Raw genomic sequence first — 19,390 nt, forward strand, 5'->3', positions numbered from 1 at the left:
AGATGTTACGGACCAGTGCAGCGTACAACCAAAGAGCCGCGATTATCGAAAGGCTTCACACTGGGCATCCACACATTGAAATTGTTTGACTCCTCATGTAGCTGAGATCAACTGTTTATGATATTGTGGCCAAGTATAATGCTTCTGAGAAGTCTGGGGAAGTTTCCATGAACCTGAAATCTCTTTCGAGGAAAAGCGTGTCATGAACTGCGGCGGTCATCGAAAAGGCTCTGGTGCTGATTTTGGAGGACCCGGGTCAATTGCTGAGGAAATTGCCATCGGTATTGAATGTCAGAGAGTGAATGTGTCAGATGGCAGAGGAGGACCTCATATGTGCCATTTAGTCCAAAATTGGCTCTCCAATAATATTGACATGCTCTGGTCAAAGAAGTTTTGGCTCCTGAATAGCCTGGATATGAATCCCCTCGGACACTATGATTGGTGCACAATCAAAAGAGTTACCGATAAGACGAGACACCCTAATGTCGCACCTCTACACACCACTATCGAAGCAGCATTTGCGAATATGGACAGCGCTGTTTCAAAGAGTGCGTGTGATCGCTTCAGGACAAGACTGGAGGTGGCCATTACGACTGAAGGGGGTTACATCGAGTAATGTTACTCTTGAAAGATACTACTACTTATATTAAAAGGATTTTCATTTTAATCTGTATTATGTTTTAATAAATTTGCTTTTAAAAAAAGCTTTATATGTGCGGATTTAAGCGCTGTAAATTCTAAGTACATATTTATTATTAGATATTCTTTAAATCAACAAACCAGCAGCCTGCATATCCCCCTTAGAGCAAGACTTGAAAGGAAAACAATATGTGTTCTTTCTTGATGATAACCACATTGCTAAAAATGGTAACTGCATATAAGTGGCACAATAAAAGGAGTCTGATGGGTCCATTGTTCGATTTTGTCACATATTGGATTTGTCCGGAACACTTCATGTTGACTTCCCTGTTTTTTTTTTGTTCGTCATTTACAACAGCTGTCTTTGGAGAATGACAATGTGAGGAAATAGCACAGTAGTTGTGTTAAAAATTGTTCTTTAATGCAACTCATGTGCTGTTTCTGCACATCGGAAATCTTGTTATTCCATTCACACCGCCCACCTCAACGCAAACGGAGTTCTTCTTTTGTGCCACAGGTAATTTCTTTGCACAGCCAAAGAGAAAGATTGGATGTAATGAAAGCTCAAAAAGTACTAAGACTCCTTCACATAGTGAAAGTAAAATTATGTCCTACTACAATTTCAAAAGAACAACTTCAAAAAATTTTCTGAAAGTTGTGAAAGAAATGTAATATAAAATGAAAGTATCAGCACTCGATATTGCCATTTAGATATGAATATATCAGGGGAAAAAATATCGCCTATATGTATTGATATTTTTTGGAAAAAATATCGACATATCGGTATTTTATCGACAGCCCATTGTATATGTTGTCTGCTGTGCATCTATTACTTTGCTTGGCAATTTGTGTTGCATTACCTTAGGAGGCAGCAGTTCATAGGCACGAGAAGCACTAAGCAACAAAAATATCAGTATTTCCCCTGTCACTTATCCTCTCCAGGCAGTGACTAAAATATTTCCCTTCTCCACCTCGTTTTGTCCCTGAGTAAGTTAGACCCTTCAGGCCAACTTTCTGTACACAATGGAGACAGACGTATACAATGTTTAAAATTTGTACCGTTTGGCAACTTTTTCTTTTTTAATTTTTTTTTTTTTTTTTTTTTTTGATTTTTCTTTTTTGGACAAAAAATCCCTACGTTTTATGGAGGTATTGGAATTCCGGCATTGCATTTTGGAAAAAAGAGCCAAAAGCCCCCATGCATTGGGACATGTCCCTACATTTGACAACTATGAACAACAGTATTACTGAACACAGTTGGTAAAAGAGCCCAGTCAACAGTAACGATTTAATAGCACCAAAATGATCTATTGTTTTGGCTAAGAATTGAGTACCCTGGTGGTCTGGTGAGTCCGTTGCTCCCAGGGTGCTAGAGGGATGCGCACTTTGTTATACTGCTACAGATTGTTTACAATGCTACTTTGAGATAGGCTTACTGTGAAACTGAAGTACCAATGTTTGAATGTGAGTAGCACTTCGTCATATCCAAGTAACGCTATAGTTGCTTCTTTTCACAGGCTGTGGAATGTAAACAGCATTGTGTGCATGTATGTATGTAGCCAGTGGAGTAATTTACTGAACAAAATATTTACCTTCCACACAAATTGTGGACATCGTCACACATTTTTTATAAAATGGAATGCAAACTGTTGCTAAAACAAGGCAAGGTTCCTTTCTTCTTCATTGATCATTAAGGAAATAATTATGCTCATCTTTGCGCCCCCAACTAGGACTGCAGTACATTCAGGTTTCTTCAGGGTGGTCCTAGTTTTGAGGGTGTCGAGATGCATACTGGAGGGATTTTTATTCAGTTGTCCGGGGTAAAACCAAACCTTTTTTCATGTCTAGAGAAATTCAATTGATTGGAAATAATTAGATTGTAATAAACCTTTGTTAAATTTTGTCAAATAAGGACTGGTCCATAGATATTTTTTGTGTTTTAGTGTGTTAAAAACTCAGCGACAAGTACAGCTTTGACCACGTATGTTTCAGAAATGGGAATAGGTGGAACGGTGTGGTTTGTGGCATAATGTTCAAAAACACACACACACCGACGCTATTTTTATTTACTTATTTTCCCGTGTTAGTTATTGACCCCTCCCCATGCCAGCAATTGGCACTGTGTGTGGTACTGACCAGACCTGACACTCAGGTCCTGCAAACCATAGATGATTTCTTTTCTTTGGGCGGGATCTGCAGGAACTGTGAGCTCACATCATAGCAGCAATAGCATGTGTTGACGAGGACATGCTAGGTCGGACATGGGACTGGAATATCCTGTTCTGCACATGTTTATGATGACATCTGTCCTCCCCTTTTATTAGTGACAGTTACAATTTTTCTAGCTCTGTCTGAAATTTTTTCAAAAGTAATTTGGGACACCTATTTGTCCTGGATTTAACAATTATGAAATGATTTATCATGAATTAGATTTTCATTTCACCAGTGTCAGTATTATGCTACTGAAAGGTCATTTTTCCAAATGAATAATACATGGTGCAGTGACAAGACAGTGCTTGAAGAAACTACAAAAGCAATGTTAGTGACTAGAGCAAATTATGATGAAACTTGAGTTGAATGTTTTCAAATGCTGTTGAAGAGAACAGACACGCAGAAGAAAATTTACGGCACTAATAAATACTGTCTGCTTGCACTCCTTCACCTTAGAAGGTTCTAGTAATATATAAATTAAAGTACTTTTTTTGTAACAAGTTAAACTAATCGTTTGGAATTATATTTAATTAAGACATTTTTTGCAATGTCAAAATTTTTTAATGTATTCTGAATTTAGGTCTAGAAAATTTTGTCACCTTAACACAGTGAACTCTGTCAAGCAGCTACTGGATCCTTGGTTGTGTATGAAAATTATGCCAAAAACCACACTTTCTGCCTCACCCAATTTCTGACCAAATTGTATAGATAATTTGGAACGCCCTGTATTGTTGAGACAACTAGAGTACTGGACAATGCTTCACAAGTGATAAATATGTATAGGAATTGAAAATACATCCTAAATTCCTTCCCCCCCCCCCCCCCCTCTCTCTCTCTCTCTCTGCCCATCTTCCCAAACCCCCTCTCTCTGCCCATATTCTCATCCTCCTTTTTCTCTCCATACATCTCCTCCTCCCCCTAACTCTCTGTGAATAATCTTCTCCCCCTCTCCTCTCTCTCTTTCTATTTCCTCCTCGCCCCCCCCCCCCCCCCTCCCCAATGTCCATTTGTGTCTGAATGTTCAATAGCTCCGTACATATCCTCCTCCCCCAAGCCCTCTGTGCAGGAAATGCTTCGTAATTACTAAATATGTATAGGAATGGAATATACATCCTAAATTCTTTGCTCACTGCATAGAGGAGGCACTGAGTCACAGAGAGACACAATGGAAAGACTGCTAAACTTTTATCTTCTGGACAAAGAGGTTCTTCTTCAGAAGCAGAAAACATCCGTACACTTACTCAAGCACAACTCACACACGTGGCTCCTGTCTGCGGCCATTCAGTCCTGACTCGGGACATGCCTTTGTCTGATGTGAGCAGCAATCTGAGGTGGCTGACGGAGATAAGGAGGAGGGGAGGGGCAGCACTGTAGGAGTGGGGGAAGATGATGTGCCACTGTGGGAATAAGCAGAGACATGGTGAGGACAGCATAGGGCTGATAGGTGCAGAGTTGGGAGGCTGTGCTGAGGGAGGAAGAAGGGGAGCAGAGAGATCTAGAGGAGAGGAAAAGACTAGTAAGTATATTGTTGAATAGAGGGCTACGATAGTGCTGGAGGAGGAGCAGGAAAGAAGGTGGTTCTCAGGAGCTAGTGAAGATTGAGGCCAGAAGGTTTACAAGAATGCCCTGCACAGTTCAGAAAAGCTGGTGTTTATTGGAAGAATCCACATGACACAGTGGATGCTGTGAAGCATTCATTCAAGTGAAGCACAGCATGTAGGGTAGCATGTTCAGTAACTGGGTGGTCCAACTCTCTCTTTGGCCACAGTTTGGCAGTGGGCTTTCATGTGGACAGACAGCTTGTTAGTTGTCATACTCATGTAGAAAACAGCACAGTTGTTAGGCATAGTTTGTATATCACATGGCTGCTTTCACAGGTACCCATGCATTTGATGGGTAGGAGGACACTGTGACAGGAGTGGAGTAAGTGGTGGTGTGAGGATGTGTGGAAAATGTCTTGCATCTAGGTCTATGGAAGGATATGAGACATGGGGCAAAGGGTTGGGAGCAGTGGTGGATTAGGTATGGACAAAGATATTGTGTTGGTTTGTTGGGTAGTAGAATACCACTATGGGATGGGTAGGTAGGATAGTGGGTAGGATATTCTGCACTTCAGGGCACAACGAGAGGTTGTTGAAATCCTGGTGGAGAATGTGATTCAGTTGCTCAAGTGCTGGGTGGTACTGTGTCAAAAGAAGAGTTCTCCATTGTGGCCGGATGGTGGGTATGCGAGAGGTGTTAGGTGACTGGAGAGACAAAGCACAGGAGACCTCCTGCTGCATTATTCAGTATGCATGAAGGACAAAGCACCAAGACAGATGTTGAGGGGGTTGGGGAGACTTTAGACTCATAAGATGGTGAACAATGATATACAAATAACAGAGTTATGAGTGCATATTTAATAGATGTGGCAGAAAGGGATATGGAGGATGCATAACAAGCAGTACTACAAACGAAAGTGCCATAAAAGACATTCGTTCTTGCATTGTCCAGCTGTTGAGAATAACATTAAAATATATTTAGAAAGGCTATATAAACAGCTTTGTTTGTGTATTAATACATAAATGTTGCACCCAGAGACTCAGGCAATATGATAAACACCAATAAATAGTGGCAAATATCTCTTGTGCAGATGTTCTTATGTAAAAGCTTGATATATTGGTTTACACACTATATAGCCCAGTGGATAACAGTCATGTGTGGAGTAAAAGAATCTGTCATGCAGATGTGTATTATTTAGTACTTTCGTTCTTGAACACATTTCTCAGTGTTATTTGGCTAGCATAGTCACAAGTTTAAGAAAAACAAATCAACATGCCAGAGTAAAATTTTAGAATCATATACATGGGACTGTATTGGAGGACACATTAATTTTATGACCTTGTTATAGAATGATGCAGTTATATTTTTGACCAGGGAGATTTACCTGTTTACCAATTCCTGAAACAAGTGTAAAATTTCTTTATCAGGATGGAGATGGGGAACAGGAAAGGGTAAATGTACAAATGCTAAATGCTCTTAAATCTGGGAAATGTGACATGATACAGACATTTGTGAAGCTGTTACTTCATAATCATTTAGTGTACCTCGTGTCCCACCACATACAGTGTGTGGAGTTATTTTTTTTTTTTATCTCTTTCAGTCTTTACATTGAAGAAGTCAGTGTGATGACAGTTATTTGTGTTTCAACAGTCGGAATGTAGATATTCCTCTGATTCACTGATGCTGTCAGTATCAATTTGGAACATATTTGCAGAATGGTGTTGTATGTAAGATATATTTCATCATTCCCCATTTTGCATTTGCATTTTCCAGCCTTAATCGTTCACTTTGCGGTGGAGTGTGCCGTGTTCTGAAAATTTATGTTCACAGGCTGATCACATGTGTGCATTTCCTTCACATTTTATAACCAGTACTGAAGTGCTTTCTGATTTTAACTTTGGGAAACAGACAAAAGCTTACTATTAAGTAATAAAGACTGGTAATTTCAGTGCAACTAATTATGTGATTTTGTTGCAGCTGATGGGTGGACATTGTTTAGATCCAGCTGTTCTCATTAGAAAACACATGGTTCAGAGTCTTTCAGAGTTATTGTGCTACTATCCTGACCATGAAGGTCTTCAGGCTGTTGTTGTTGAATCTGTATTGCCAAGAATCTCTGACCCAGAAACCAAGGTTCAGGAAAAGGTTTTTGAGGTATAGTTATATTATCTAACATGCAACATTTTGTTGTTTATATTGAGTTGCAGTTATATTCTTTGAACTATTGTGCACATATTTTGCAGGCATTCCACAGAATAATAGTTTGTAATATTGTACCATTCGAAAAAGAATATACAGATTCACACAAGCTTCCCTGGCAGATTATTAAACGTGTTCTTGATAAAAGCATGAAAAGACTTTTGTCTAAGACATGTTCGTTCTGGTGCAAAAACAATATGATCAGGTAAGTATTTCAATTCCACACAGTGGTTAACGTACAGTGTAACAGTGCTCTAAAGTAACATAATAATCACACTTGTAATTGCAATTGTTTTCAGTACTGGAGTTGTGAACGCAATGCATACACACATTGGGACCCCCAATGAATGTCCTGTGTGGCTGCTTCTCAGTTGTATTGCAGAGAACATGCGGATACCTAAAGTACAGTTTGTTTTGGATTACTTCCTAGAGAATTTTCGTGATTACAAGGTAGGTAATTAATTGGTGCTTCTTGTATTGCCCTTTGCAGCTTATTTGCCTTAATGTCATAGGTAATCTAGAGGGCCAGTGGCCCTAAATTCTAAGGTAGCTCTGTGGTCCATTTATTTATTACCAAGTGAAAATGTTCACTTTGTTCACTGTCATTCCTGTAGACAAATAATGGGAAAATCTAGCAAATTGTAGTAATGGGACATCTAATGAATAAGTTCTCCTGTTCTCTACAGTGAAATTTTCTCTATAAAGAGGTTTTGGGGAAACTAGTCCATATGTAAACAGCTGAATGAAATCAGTAGGCACGTAAATGGCTTTTAGTGGCTGGGCCTGACTGATGTGGTGCAATGGTTAAGATAACCAGTGTTCATTCAGGAGTAGGCTTTGTCTGCCAAATCAAGATGTTCACAGTTTTTAGGGAGCTTGACTACAACAGGATGCCAAATTCTAAACCTCTTTCTGTCTGTAAAGAAATGGTGGCAAAAAGAAGTCACCAGCTGCGGAAAACCTTGAGGTGAGAAATAATTAAATGTAAAGGCTGCACTGGATGGGGATCAGGAAGATAATAGAAGTATCTTGCAGAAATAAGACTTGAGGGTGTTTTATTTGTCAGCATATTAAATATGCAACAATTTTTAAAATCTTATATCCCTAAGTCCCGTTTGACTTTCACCTGTGTGTGTGTGTGTGTGTGTGTGTGTGTGTCAGTACGTACCTTGTGGAGTTGAAATGCCGATAGACATATAGAAAAATAAAAGGGGCATACCACCTAGGTTTCGAGACTAATAGTTAGGGAGGAGATCAGGCAGGTTGCGGAAGGTTATAAAGGAAAGGCATGTCACTTGGCCCCTAGGATGAGAAAGATACTCCTATGAGGTTGATGGTAGACAAAGCATCAGAAGAGGTGGTCAGATATGGTACATTGGTAAGCACTGTGGTAGCTCCATCCCAGAGGTAAGGACTGAGTGAGAAGTAAAGATAGATTAAGGGGAAGAGAGATGAACAATGTGATTAAGAATTAGGATGTAGCAAAGAATGATAATAAAGAAAATTATATAACGAAAAAATACAGTTGGATTCATTCAAGGGTGTTAGTTTCAGGAGGGTTTTAGAGTGCAGCAATGTGTTGTTGGGCAGGTCTACATCTCTAGAGTTCAGGGAATTTATTATCAGGTGGAATAGTCTGGATAGCTTGTGTGGTGAATCAAGCACTCAGATTCCTTGACTCATGCTCAGCAACTAAGAACTGAATGTCCCCAAGGCTTACAGTTCTCCTATGTTCATTAATGCACATATATAGCTTTATTTAATTATTCAATCAACTTAGATGACTTGCCACATTTTCATTTTGTTGTAACTACTGAGAGATAACTAGTTTTATTACATGTGGAAGCAACAGAAAACCCTGAAACAAATTTTGATACTTATTCTGTTCTCCCTTGTAAGTGAGCTGCACTTTCCTAAACTTCTCCCAACAAATTAAAATCGACCATTTGTCTTCCCTGCTTCTGTCCTTACATGCTCATTCCATTTTGTATCCTATTTTGTAACCTATTTAATCGACGTCACTGTGTCAAGCACCACACTGCTAATGTTGTGTTCCATTACCGCTTAGAGAAATGGCAGCAAAGGACACAAGATGCACTCAGTGTGCGGGTCTGGAGGCCTCATTCAACATGTTGAATAGACTATTATGGCATCCATTGTGGGAAGAAGTGCACCCTGCAGATTGTGGCGCATGTTGGAACAAATGATGCCTGTTGTCTGGACTCTGAGGTCATTTTTGGGTCATTCCAGTGATTGGCAGAGGAGGTTGAGAAGAGCAACCTTGCGTGTGGAGTTTCAATGAAGTTCACACCTTGCAGCATTGTCCCCAGAACCGATCGTGGCCGTTAGGTTCCGAGTCAAGTGGAAGGACTGAACCAGAGACTTCGAATGTTCTGTGACAAGTTGGGGTGTGACTTCCGGGACTTGCACCATAGAGTTGGGAACTGCAGGACTTCCCTAAATAGGTCAGGTGTGGACTACATATCATAGACTGCTACTCAGGTAGCTGACTGTGTGTGGGGTGCACACAAGGGTTTTTTAGATTAGGCAACTCTCCATCCAATCCATATAATGATAGCTGTAGGAAACCCCAAAGTATCAGTGCGATTGAAAGAAATGCCTCCTGCAGGTGAGAGTATTAAGATACTGATTGCAAACTGTCAAAACATTCACAACAAAGCGCCAGAGTTTGAAGCGCTCACGAAAAGCAGTGACGCTCGCATAATACTGGGTAAGAAAGATGGTTGAAACTGGAAATAGATAGCAGGAGACTTTTGGGGATTTTTCAAGTGTATATCCAGGGTTACCACAAGTTCTGGAAATCAGGGAATATCAGGGAAATGAACACTGGAAGAGATCTCATTTTTGTCTCAGTAGGTGTAATGGTTTGTTTACTGAGATGTCATGCATTGTCGCTGGCTGGGTGCGGCTGAGTATGTGTGCCATTTCCTAACTCCCTCATTCGTATTTCTTCTCCCATTCCTACCACTCCCCTCAGCTTGCAATCAATGCTGCTACCACTTCTTTCCGCTAGGCTAGCAGCTGCCAACGAGAGGTAGGCAGACATGAGGAGTGGTTTGTTTGGATCTGATTCTCAGAGACTGTAGATGCAACAGACAGTATGTGCATGAGTTGTGTCTGAGTGATTGTGTGAATGAGTGTGTCCTCTCATTTTCTGACAAAGGCTAGAGCCAAAAATGTAGTTGGGAGAATGTGGTTATCTTTACTATGTACATGTCTGTATCTTAGTGATCATCTTTATGATGAGTTGCTACCTATCCTCATTAGGTCCTCAGAGTATTTGCACAAGTTATATGTTGCATGGACTGATCATCGTGGCCTCATTTCATCAACATGCTGCTGTGACTCATGGATAGCTGGCCACACAAGTGGATTTCCATGCCGAGCAAAAACCGCAGACCATTTCTTCGGGTACCTCTAACAGATCAGGCCTGCTGATCTGAAGTCCGTCATTTCTCACTAATGTGCAGGAACTGCCCATCGGATCTAGTCTCAACGACCTCCCTACAGGTTGGGCCTGTTTGTGTGTGGCGTAATGCGATGGATTTTTGCAGCTTATCCTTGGAGCCAGGACTGTGTGCTCCTTGGCAGTGCAATATTTTAAAGATATTTTGTATATTCTATTACATTTTGGCACTTTCAAAGCAGTTTATATATTAGAAAGTAAGGATGATAAGAAGAAGAAAATTGTGGCAGATGCTGGCGGTTTGTACACTGTGTACTCCCCACTTTACACACTTCTTTCAAGTGACCTGCTTTTTTTCTGAGGATATTTCTAAAATCAGTGAAGGTATTTTAAATGCCTTGTGTCTCCAAGGAAATGCGTATTTTTGTCGCCAAATGTTTCATTTTATCGAAATAAAATAACAATAGTGGTCTTAATGAAACACATATACCATTTGGCTTACTTTCTCCATCTGAAAACAGTTACAAAAGATGTTGATGTTAATACTTAAGATTTTTTTCTCACATCAGGAAACTTGTCTGCTTGCAAGGTATTTTTTGATATTTTCTCGTTTGGCACTATTGTTTCTTGTACCATAGTTGCAAAGATGGATTTAAAATACCTTCAGTTATTATAACAACAAAACAATTAATTATTGATAAAATCATGTAATTGGCTAGATAAAAAAATCTACTGACCAAGTGCTGGCATATTTTATGAAAGTCACCCAGAACTGCAGGTCAGTGGAGACTTATCATACGAGATGAGAAGGGAAGACTGATTGTTGGGGGACTTCAAATCTCATCCAATGCAATCCTCAACCATAAGACTTTCCTTCTCATCTGGTATGGTAAGTCTCCACTGATCCGTGGTTCTGGGTGACTTTCCCAAAATCTACCCCTTTTCCTAGACTTCTCCAGTCCTTTCTCTTCACCCTTCTTCCTCCCCCTTCAACCTTTCTGCCTGAAGAAGGAGCCACAGGCTCTGAAAGCTTGCCAATCACAATAGTCTTTAATGTGTGTGTTCTGCCGGCTCTTGGTGAATAGATTTTTTACCTATCCAATTCAGTTATTATAACGCAGCAACAGACAACATAGTTACACAAATGAAGAATTTTTTCGGAAACTTCATTTCAAATTTTGCAATTTAGTTTCTATAACAGCACTGTGGTTTATGGTACAACCATCCATTTTTCAGTATGTTCATTGGTCCAGCCCCTTTATTATATATTTAGCAACTTAAACTTGCTGTCTCTTGAAAACCACTCACTCAAAAGTGGTGAATTTCAAGAAGAAGCTACATTTCTTTTGTTTCCTTATTAAAATTTACTACCTTTGGCAAAACAATGCAAAGTTTGCACAATGTCATCTTACTAACTTCGTAATGCACCTGTAGTTGTGACAGCTGCTCATCATCTCACTGACCTTTAATGCGATTTTATTTTCAGTGACTACATTGTTTTTTACCCCGCTGTTTTGGTGGAGCGGTAGGCCATTAAAAGGGATTCCAATAATGCTTTAAAACCATAACATGTAAGCTTTCATGCCCGGCATCTTCATTAATTAAAATTTCCGTGCTGAATTGCCATGGTCCATATATAAAACTTCTTCTCCTTCCTGACGTTTTGTTACCTACTGCGGGCAACATCTTCCGAGGTGAGCCGGTGACTGGCTGCTAGGCGCTGGAGGTCCTGCTTATATAGCGCTGCCACTCATCACGTGCTTTCGACTTTAAAACTATCTCTGGCTAATGTGCAGGTCCTGCCCGTCAGATCTAGTCTCACTGACCTGCCTACAGGCTGAGCCTCTTTGTGTGTGGCATAATGCAGTGGATTTTTGTGGCTTATCCATGGACCCAGGACTATGGTGCTCCTTGGCAGTGCAACATTTTAAAGATATTTTATATATTCTATTACATTTTGGCACTTTCATAGCAGTTTATATATTAGAAAGTAAGGATGATAAGAAGAAGAAAATTGTGGCAGATGCTGGCTGTTTGTACACTGTGTACTCCCTGCTTTGTACACTTCTTTCAAGAGACCTGCTTTTTTCTGAGGATATTTCTAAAATCAGTGAAGGTATTTTAAATGTCTTGCATCTCGAAGGAAATGTGTATTTTTGTCACCAAATGTGTTTCATTTTATTGAAATAAAATAACAATAGTGGTCTTAATGAAACACATATACCATTTGGCTTACTTTCTCCATCTGAAAACAGTTACAAAAGATGTTGATGTTAATACTTAAGAGTTTTGCTGACATCAGGAAACTTGTCTGCTTGGAAGGTGTTTTTTTGATATTCCCTCGTTTGGCATTATTCTGTAATCGAGAGAGATGGCACTAGCCAGAGATAGTTTAAAAGTTGAAAGCACGTGATGAGTTGTGGTGCCATCTAAGCGCTCTATATTAGTGGGACCTCCAGTGCCTAGCGGCCAGTAGCCGACTCACCTCGGAAGATGTTGTCCGCAGTAGGCTACGAAATGTCGGGAAGGAGTAGTAGTTTTATATATGGACCACGCCAATTCAGCCTGGAAGTTTTAATTAATGAATGCTTTAAAACGTCAGCAAGGAGAACAGGAATTTCAGACGAGCTGGGAAATCTTACAGAGTGGTGCTAAAAAGTGACAGTCAGACTTTGGCATTTTCGACATACTCTTGCACAACTTGATGTAACCTATTCTTTTCTAATGTCAAGTTGTGGCATTAATTACGGAAACTTGCCACTGGTTTCTCAGTGAAGAGGGAGGACCGGCAAGGTATGCATCGCAGTCCTGCTGTCTCGATGTTTCTGTTCTTCTTGCTTCCTCTTAGACAAAGGGGTTGATTCCATTAATCCCTTCTTCACCACGCATGCATCCTGAAGCCAGACATACCCATCTGTTGACAACCACTGTTCTTCCCCTGACAGAACAGGCCTGCCAACTCTCCTGATTTATGTGGAAGACTCCAGATTTTCAGCTTTTTCTCCTGCCTCCTGATTATTCCATTATTTCTGCTGATTTTTAGCTAATGATCGTCAAACCTAAGACAGTTTTGAACACCCATCATTTCGGTTTTTGATCAGTTGTGGAAGTCCTTTGTTTATTAGTCTTTTTAACCAGTGTACTTCTCGGAGCTTGAAGAAATCAGGAAGTCGCGAGTGCCATGCTATAGATTGTACCTTTTCCTCTTTCCTGCACATTTCATAGAATTTATGCTTGTATTGCGCAGTTTTGTACTCTGTTTGGACTTGCGTTTGTGTGTTGTCACTGTGTCAGGGTTGCCAAGATAGTGTTTTCCCAACAAGTCTGGTGGATTTGAGACCTGTCTAGTGGCTAGTGGGAATTATGGTAGATTTTGAACATATTAGGCTAAAATTAGTTTTAAAAATAATTTGGTCCATTTAACATACAGAAAAAAGCACTATTTAACTTATTAATGTCTACTAGTTCTCGAATTTATATCAACTAAACATTTATAGTACATGGTATTCCGCCTTCGCTCCTTTATTGTTTTGCGTTGTAGTATTAATAAATGTGCAACTGCGTGCGCTGTGCTTACCAGTAGGGCTGGTGTTAATGTGGTTTTGTTTACATCACTGGATATTGTTTTAGTGCTAAACATGGGTAAAGTAAAGGCACAGTATACACAGAAATGTCAAGCTGCATGGCTACACAATAGTAAATTTGCAAGCTTGTTAGAAAGAATTTTTGGCAATGACACAAGGGATCTTGCAAATTTTGTCATAGTACTTTGTTAGTACCTTATGCCGACATAGAAGCTGTAGTGGCACAAAAAAACACAAGACAGCTGTGGCATCCTAAACAAAAATACCTTGCAAAAACATGAAAGAATCGCTAGAAGTAATTCTAGCAGAGAGTTGCCTTGTATTTTTGCCACTGTGGCGTCATATCATGTGGTCACGTATGTGAATCATATGTGAGTAAATTCGGACAATGATGTTGCCAGGAAACTTCAAATACAAAGAACAAAACATAGTGCAGCAATAAAATGTGTGTGTATTGTGTATGGAACTGGGACCTAGAAATGACGGACACACTTCGCCCCGCCGTAGCTTGCAGTGGTCCACAAGAGGCCACAGCAGGCCACCTACCCTGCCGCCACCCCATACCAAACCCAGGTTAATGTGCAGTTCGGCCCCCAGTGGACACCCCCCCCCCCCCCCTCCCCCAGGGAACATCTCAAATGTTTGCGTGGAAGAGTAATTATGGTGTATGTGTACGTGAAGAAAGTGTGAAAGTGTTTGCGCAACAATCGCTAACACATAGTGTAACTGAGGCGGAATAAGGGGAACCAGCCTGCATTCGCTTAGGCAGATGGAAAACTGCCTTAAAAAACCATCCACAGGCTGGCCGGCACACTGGACCTCGACAGCAATCTGGCAGGTGGATTTGTGCCGGGAACCGACACGCCTTCCCACTCGGGAAGCAGCACGTTAGACCGCATGGCTAGCCGGGCGGGCACTATAAAACATGAAACGTACTAAGGCCCTATTTTGTGGAAAATTTGTGACAAGATATTGGTGACAGCATGTATAACATTGTAATTAATGAGTCAACAAACATTAATGTGCCTAAATTTTTAGTAATAACAATAATATATTACAGTGCTGCAATCAGTGCAATCATTTCAACATTTTTGAAATCAGCCAACCTCAAACAATTTCATTCTGTTTTCTTGGAGCAATATTGCAATAGTTTCCGTGCATTATTATGTCAATGAATGATCAGTTGTTTGCATTTTATATTTTTTATGTACATGACTAACCTGGAATTCACACTTAAGTGTTTGTCAGAGGGTTCATCGTACCATTTTTAGATAATTTCTTTACTGTTCTGCCTTGAATAGCATGCAGGAAATCTTTCTTTTTGCACTCTGTTTTATTTTATTATGATGATATTTTCTCCTTATGTAGATGGAGGTTGACATAATATTTCCACATTCAGAGGAGAAAGTTGGTGATTGAAATTTTGTAAATAGTTCTCTTCGCAACAAAAAAAACGCATTTGTTTTAGTAATTGCCACTCCAACGCTGCTCCCCTATATCATTATAATACAAAATGTGTCGTCGTAACTGCCGTCTGCTTCATGTCTGCTGTGCAGCGAGCTACATTAGTTTAAGTATTAACTGTATTTTTGTTACTTGTCACTTCTTCTTCCATGTGTTTTTGCTTTTAGGAAGCTTTAATTGTCGAGTGCTAGTAATAGTGTTCCATAGATTTCATGTTTGTTTTGAATACAGTCAGAGAGTCCCTTTAGTCAGCCATAGTGCCAGTAGTGCTAGTGTTTGTTTTCAATACAGTCCAGAGACAGGTAGTGCTATTTTCATTGTTTCCTACAAGAAGAGTCTAGCAACCACAGTTTAGTCAACAATCAGCCGCCTTTAGTGAATTAGCAGTCTAGTTAAAAGTTGATTAACTCTCTACAGTAAATTGATTTTTTAGGATGGATAGGATGTGTGAGTGCTGTGTGCGGATGCAGGAGGAGCTGGCCACTGTTCGCCAACAGCTGAACGTGTTGATGGCCGCGGTCAGCTGTCTTCAGGCTGCTGCCTTGGAGTGTAGCGGCAGTGGGGAGTCTGCTGCGTCGCATGGTACACCCCAAGTGTTACATGCTTCACCCAGTGTCCCTGCTGTCGAGACATCTTTGCGGGTACCGGGTGCGGTTGGGCCACCCTCTCCCCAAGGGGAGTGGCGGGTTCAGCAGTGTTCGTGGCGCACGAGGTGGATGGTCAATGTGGAGGCTGGCCGTGTGGCATCGCCCGCTCTGCCTGTGAGTGGACATGTGGCCGCTCCTTCAGCAAGGGCTGAGCAGGCACACGGGGGGAGAGGTTTATTAGTTATTGGGAGCTCCAACATTAGGAGGGTGATGGAGCCCCTTAGGGAAATAGCGGAAAGGTCGGGGAAGAAGGCCAGTGTTCACTCAGTCTGTTTGCCGGGGGGTCTCATCCGAGATGTGGAGGAGGCCCTGCCGGCGGCGATAGAGAGCACTGGGTGCACCCGACTGCAAATTGTTGCTCATGTCGGCACCAATGACTACTGCCGTCTGGGTTCAGAGGTCATTCTCAGTTCGTACAGGCAGTTGGCGGAATTGGTGAAGGCGGAAAGCCTCGCTCGCGGGGTGGAATCTGAACTAACTATTTGTAGTATCGTTCCCAGAACCGATCGCGGTCCTCTGGTTTGGAGCCGAGTAGAAGGCTTAAACCAGGGGCTCAGACGATTCTGCGGAGATCTGGGGTGCAAATTTCTCGACCTCCGCTATCAGGTGGAGAAATGTAGGTTCCCACTGAATAGGTCAGGCGTGCACTACACGCAGGAAGCGGCTACAAGGGTAGCGGAGTACGTGTGGAGTGCACATGTGGGTTTTTTAGGTTAGAAAATTCACTCCCTAGGCCCGACAAGACGCCTCCTGAGACGCAGCAAGGTAGGAGCAGGCAAAATGCTAGAGGGAATAACAATATTAATGTGCTAATAGTAAACTGCAGGAGTGTCTATAGAAAGGTCCCAGAACTGCTCTCATTAATAAATGGTCACAATGCCCATATAGTACTAGGGACAGAAAGTTGGCTGAAACCAGACGTAAGCAGTTATGAAATCCTAAACTCAGATTGGAATGTATACCGTAGAGACAGGCTGGACAGTGAAGGGGGAGGCGTGTTTATAGCGATAAGAAGTGCAATAGTATCGAAGTAAATTGACGGAGATTCGAAATGTGAAATAATTTGGGTGAAGGTCACGGTTAAAGCAGGCCCAGACATGGTAATTGGATGTCTCTATAGGCCCCCTGGCTCAGCAGCTGTTGTGGCTGAGCACCTGAAGGATAATTTGGAAAATATTTCGAGTAGATTTCCTGACCATGTTATAGTTCTGGGTGGAGATTTTAATTTGCCAGATATAGACTGGGAGACTCAAACGTAAATAACGGGTGGCAGGGACAAAGAATCCAGTGATATTTTTTTAAGTGCTTTATCTGAAAACTACCTTGAGCAGTTAAGCAGAGAACCGACTCGTGGCAATAACATATTAGATCTGGTGACAAACAGACCCGAACTATTTGAAACAGTTAACGCATAACAGGGAATCAGCGACCATAAAGCGGTTACTGCATCGATGATTTCAGCCGTAAATAGAAATATTAAAAAAGGTAGGAACATTTTTCTGTTTAGCGAAAGTGACAAAAAGCAGATTACAGAGTACCTGACGGCTCAACACAAAAGTTTTGTCTCAAGTACAAATAGTGTTGAGGATCAGTGGACAAAGTTCAAAACCATCGTACAATATGCGTTAGATGAGTATGTGCCAAGCAAGATCGTAAGAGATGGAAAAGAGCCACCGTGGTACAACAACCGAGTTAGAAAACTGCTGCGGAAGCAAAGGGAACTTCACAGCAAACATAAACATAGCCAAAGCCTTGCAGACAAACAAAAATTATGCGAATCGAAATGTAGTGTGAGGAGGGCTATGCAAGAGGCGTTCAATGAATTCGAAAGTAAAGTTCTATGTACTGACTTGGCAGAAAATCCTAAGAAATTTTGGTCTTATGTCAAAGCGGTAGGTGGATCAAAACAAAATGTCCAGACACTCTGTGACCAAAATGGTACTGAAACAGAGGATTACAGACTAAAGGCCGAAATACTAAATGTCTTTTTCCAAAGCTGTTTCACAGAGGAAGACTGCACTGTAGTTTCTTCTCTAGATTGTCGCACAGATGACAAAATGGTAGATATCGAAATAGACGACTGAGGGATAGAGAAACAATTGAAATCGCTCAAAGGCTGCTGGACCTGATGGGATACCAGTTCGATTTTACACAGAGTACACGAAGGAACTTGCCCCCTTCTTGCAGTGGTGTACCTTAGGTCTCTAGAAGAGCGTAGCGTTCCAAAGGATTGGAAAAGGGCACAGGTCATCCCCATTTTCAAGAAGGGACGTCGAACAGATGTGCAGAACTATAGACCTCTATCTCTAACGTCGATCAGTTATAGAAGTTTGGAACACGTATTATGTTCGAGTATAATGACTTTTCTGGAGACTAGAAATCTACTCTGTAGGAATCAGCATGAGTTTCGAAAAAGACGGTCGTGTGAAACCCAGCTTGCGCTATTCGTCCACGAGACTCAGAGGGCCATAGACACGGTTTCACAGGTAGATGCCGTGTTTCTTGACTTCCGCAAGGCATTCGATACAGTTCCCCACAGTCGTTTAATGAACAAAGTAAGAGCATATGGGCTATCAGACCAATTGTGTGATTGGATTGAAGAGTTCCTAGATAACAGAACGCAGCATGTCATTCTCAATGGAGAGAAGTCTTCCGAAGTAAGAGTGGTTTCAGGTGTGCCGCGGGGGAATGTCATAGGACCATTGCTATTCACAATATACATAAATGACCTTGTGGATGACATCGGAAGTTCACTGAGGCTTTTTGCAGATGATGCTGTGGTGTATCGAGAGGTTGTAACAATGGAAAATTGTACTGAAATGCAGGAGGATCTGCAGCGAATTGACGCATGGTGCAGGGAATGGCAATTGAATCTCAATGTAGACAAGTGTAATGTGCTGCGAATACATAGAAAAATAGTTCCCTTATCATTTAGCTACAAAATAGCAGTTAATTCCATAAATTATCTGGGAGTACACATTAGGAGTGATTTAAAATGGAATGATCGTATAAAGTTGATCGTTGGTAAAGCAGATGCCAGACTGAGATTCATTGGAAGAATCCTAAGGAAATGCAATCCGAAAACAAAGGAAGTAGGTTACAGTACACTTGTTCACCCACTGCTTGAATACTGCTCGGCAGTGTGGGATCCGTACCAGATAGGGTTGATAGAAGAGATAGAGAAGATCCAACAGAAAGCAGTGCGCTTCGTTACAGGATCATTTAGTAATCGCGAAAGCATTACGGAGATGATAGATAAATTCCAGTGGAAGACTCTGCAGATGAGACGCTCAGTAGCTCGGTACGGGCTTTTGTTTAAGTTTCGAGAACATACCTTCACCGAGGAGTCAAGCAATATATTGCTCCCTTGCGAAGAGACCATGAGGATAAAATCAGAGAGATTAGAGCCCACACAGAAGCATAACTACACTCCTTCTTTCCACGAACAATACGAGACTGGAATAGAAGGGAGAACCGATAGAGGTACTCAAGGTACCCTCCGCCACACACCGTCAGGTGGCTTGCGGAATATGGATGTAGATGTCGATGTAAAATGAGTTGTCTTTCTTTGGAATTTTCCGATGTTCTCCGGCAATCGTATGGTATGGATCCCTACTGTCCAGCAGTACTCTAGCTGAGGGCGGACAAGTGTACTGTAGGCAGTTTGTTTAATGGAT

The 19,390-nt window shown here is 41.3% G+C and overlaps 1 protein-coding gene across 1 annotated transcript in view; it reads left to right on the forward strand.

The window, feature by feature from the left end:
* The window catches only part of LOC124788355 (condensin-2 complex subunit D3-like), a 151,823-nt gene that overhangs the window by 40,936 nt on the left and 91,497 nt on the right, over positions 1-19,390 (forward strand). Inside the window, exons 2-4 of the mRNA XM_047255620.1 lie at positions 6,370-6,546; positions 6,636-6,796; positions 6,891-7,041. Coding sequence (XP_047111576.1) covers positions 6,370-6,546; positions 6,636-6,796; positions 6,891-7,041 — 489 coding nt within the window. The remainder of the gene's footprint in view (positions 1-6,369; positions 6,547-6,635; positions 6,797-6,890; positions 7,042-19,390) is intronic.

Source organism: Schistocerca piceifrons, chromosome 3 (genome assembly GCF_021461385.2).
Source record: "Schistocerca piceifrons isolate TAMUIC-IGC-003096 chromosome 3, iqSchPice1.1, whole genome shotgun sequence".
Classification (NCBI taxonomy): Eukaryota; Metazoa; Arthropoda; class Insecta; order Orthoptera; family Acrididae; genus Schistocerca; species Schistocerca piceifrons.